The 2,830-nt window shown below is 39.4% G+C and overlaps 1 protein-coding gene across 1 annotated transcript; it reads right to left on the reverse strand.

Annotated features, from left to right (window-relative positions):
• Nucleotides 1-604: 604 nt before the first annotated feature.
• Nucleotides 605-977, reverse strand: fam237a (family with sequence similarity 237 member A; the record flags this gene model as incomplete). Its single annotated transcript, XM_010797179.1, has 1 exon — nt 605-977. A coding segment is annotated over exon 1 (373 nt), but the record flags the coding sequence as incomplete, so codon positions are not given.
• Between the last annotated feature and the right edge of the window lie 1,853 nt (nt 978-2,830).

Genomic DNA, 2,830 nt, shown 5'->3' on the forward strand with positions numbered 1-2,830 from the left:
GCCTAACAGGTATGGATTCATATATTTAAATGAATGAATGCCCCACAAAGGATCAATAAAGTTAGTCCATAGTTTTACATCATGATTAATTGTTTATTATATTTATATTTCTTATCTGACCATGTAACTACTATCTTAGTTTAATGTAGTGGATTCTTCAATATGCAGAATTACATGTTTAAGAATGATAGGCTAGATATTATTGTATCATGAAAATGAATGCATTATTGTGTAAAATCACTTCAACCTTTTAACTGGCAAATGTGGGGCTAATTGTAACTTTATACTTAGTACTTATTGGCTGTATACTGCTAGTGGCCTAATTCTTAATGATACAACATCATTTTATAGTTGAATAATATTTGATATTAATAATCTGAATCAGCATCCTAACATTTCACATAAATGAAGTGCAAGTGACATACAATGAAAATACTCAAGTCAAATAAAAGGAAGCTACCTTAAAATGATACATAAATAGCAAATGTATTTAGTTCTGTATTAGGAAGAACAAGAAAAAGAAGAACAAGAACAAGAAAATAAAAAGACAGACAACACTGAAATAAATTGAGACAAATTCCCACAAAGGTTCAGGTGGACTTACTGTCAGAGATGAGGGAGTGTAAAGCGGGGATATGCCTCCTCCCCAGGCCGTGGCTCCTGGACAGCACGCAGTCCAGGTAAAGGTCCCAGAAGACCCGGGCCAGGTCCCAGAACAGCGCCGTGTGTTTGCCGTTTTCTGACGACCTAAGGACCAGCATCATGTCCCAGAAGCCGGGCACCGTGTCAGCGATCCTCGGGGAGCGCATCTCCAGCAGCAGAGCCGAGGAGGAGTCCCAGCACTGCGGGTCGGAGCGGGGGGCCGCCAGGGGGTCTCCGTGCTCCGGCCTGTGGCCCTGCAGCGGCGGCACACAGGCACAAAGGCAGCCCAGCACGAACACTGTGGCCGCAGGTATGTTCAGAAGCACCGGGACCATCTGCAGGAAAGCAGCTGTTACTATTATCAGTAAAGCTTACCATCAATATTGATTACGCAAAATCCTCCGTTAAGCTGTTTTAGTAGCTCACTAACACACACATTTCTATCAAAACAATGTTTTTTTCCAGTTAAAACCCCATGTCATGCTATTCTTATTGCATTCTCTTTTTTTAAAGGCTCCAAAATGGCCTAGCAATTTTAATTCAAGACTATTAATTCGCCCTAAAAATCCATTCAAAATGCAGATTTGTCCTGTAATTAACCAGAGCATTTAAGGGATACCAATCTAATCTAAACCCAGAAAACTGAATATATGATCTAATATAAAAAGAAAAAGTTTAAATAAATCGCAGCAATGAAATAAAATGTACTTACCACCAAAGCTGGGCCGACTAACAAGACAGCGTTGTTTGGAGTTTGGTAAATATCTGTTGGTTCTTAGTTGACGTCAGTGCCTCCCTCCTTTGCGAGCTGTGTATGTTGGTTTCTTCTTGTCTACAACCTGCTGTTAAATATGCTTTATTTGCAGCCCATGTTTTACTTATTGATCATGTTTAAGCAAGCATCTTACAATGTTCTTTACTTTTCAAAATACATATTTGAAGATTAGTTATTACTTATGTTTACCATAGTCTCCTTATGTTGTTGCATCATATGGGAATACATTTTAGTTTTTTGTGAGAATAATTTAGTGGGAATGCTGTTAACAGCATTCCAACTAACTGTTCTTCTACGCACGAAAAGTTTATTATTCCGCCGACTTATTTTGCCGCGCTTCTTCTCCCACATTGAACATCGCAGAAACTCCGTTCAAACATCAAAACGTTCAGCTCGGTCGGGAATCGATGGCTATTACTTTTCTCATTCATAACTTTCATAATTCCAGAGATACATCCCATAATTCATCACATTTTTAACATTTGAACTTTAACATTGCGCAGCTCGTTAAGGCAGAGTGCGTGATGTCAGAGTTAGAGTGGAGGACAGTTTGAAATTTGCCTTCATATATTTTTTTAAAACTGCCATAATTCCCAAACCCTACATTCCTGAGACATAATTTTTCATGACAAACGTAGGAAAACATCCCGTAGCTTGAAAAATGACAAATAATTAAGCAAAAAATAATTAAACAAAATGATTTTTGAGGGCATGAAGTGACAAAAACGTTCAACATTCCTCCATTAAAGTCCATTGTAATTTCAGGCTGATATTTCCTCACGGCAGCAGCCGCACACCTTTAGTTAAACTGCCAAAAAGGCCACATTATTAACCCGAAACTACACAAAAATTACACTTCAGATACTCAACTTCCTTGACATGCTTCACGTTTTCAAATTTCACAGATATCTGTTACGGTTCTTCCACAAAACGCTCACATGAAAGAGGTCCATCTCTCATTCAGAACAATGAAGCCTTTGAAGTCTAGGCACCTCGTTAGCTCAACTATAAACACCTGTGCAATGGAACACGATGATGTCATCACTCCAACTGACATGCTCAGAGCAGCAGACTTCAGATAGCAGTGTGCAAACAGTCCAGCCGTGAAGACATCTACAGGACAGTTTTGAGATTTCTTCAAATGCCGTTGCCATGGCAACACAATGCTCGCCTTGAAACACGGTTTTCTCATAACTTCAGTGAAAATACTCCAAACAGCCCATAACTTCACAGGTTTGGTAACGATGCAGCCATCAACGCATCTAAGCGTAGTATGGGGTGTCATCAAATGCCGTTGCCATGGCGACGGACCATTCGCCATCAAGTTAGTTTAGAAGTTTGCAGTTCAAATATTCTGCTGCTTTTCCAAGCCTTTTTATTTTATTTTATTTTCTCATCACACATTCAAGGCCC

The sequence above is a fragment of the Notothenia coriiceps genome, unplaced genomic scaffold, assembly GCF_000735185.1.
Source record: "Notothenia coriiceps isolate Sejong01 unplaced genomic scaffold, NC01 NC01_scaffold00037516, whole genome shotgun sequence".
Classification (NCBI taxonomy): domain Eukaryota; kingdom Metazoa; phylum Chordata; class Actinopteri; order Perciformes; family Nototheniidae; genus Notothenia; species Notothenia coriiceps.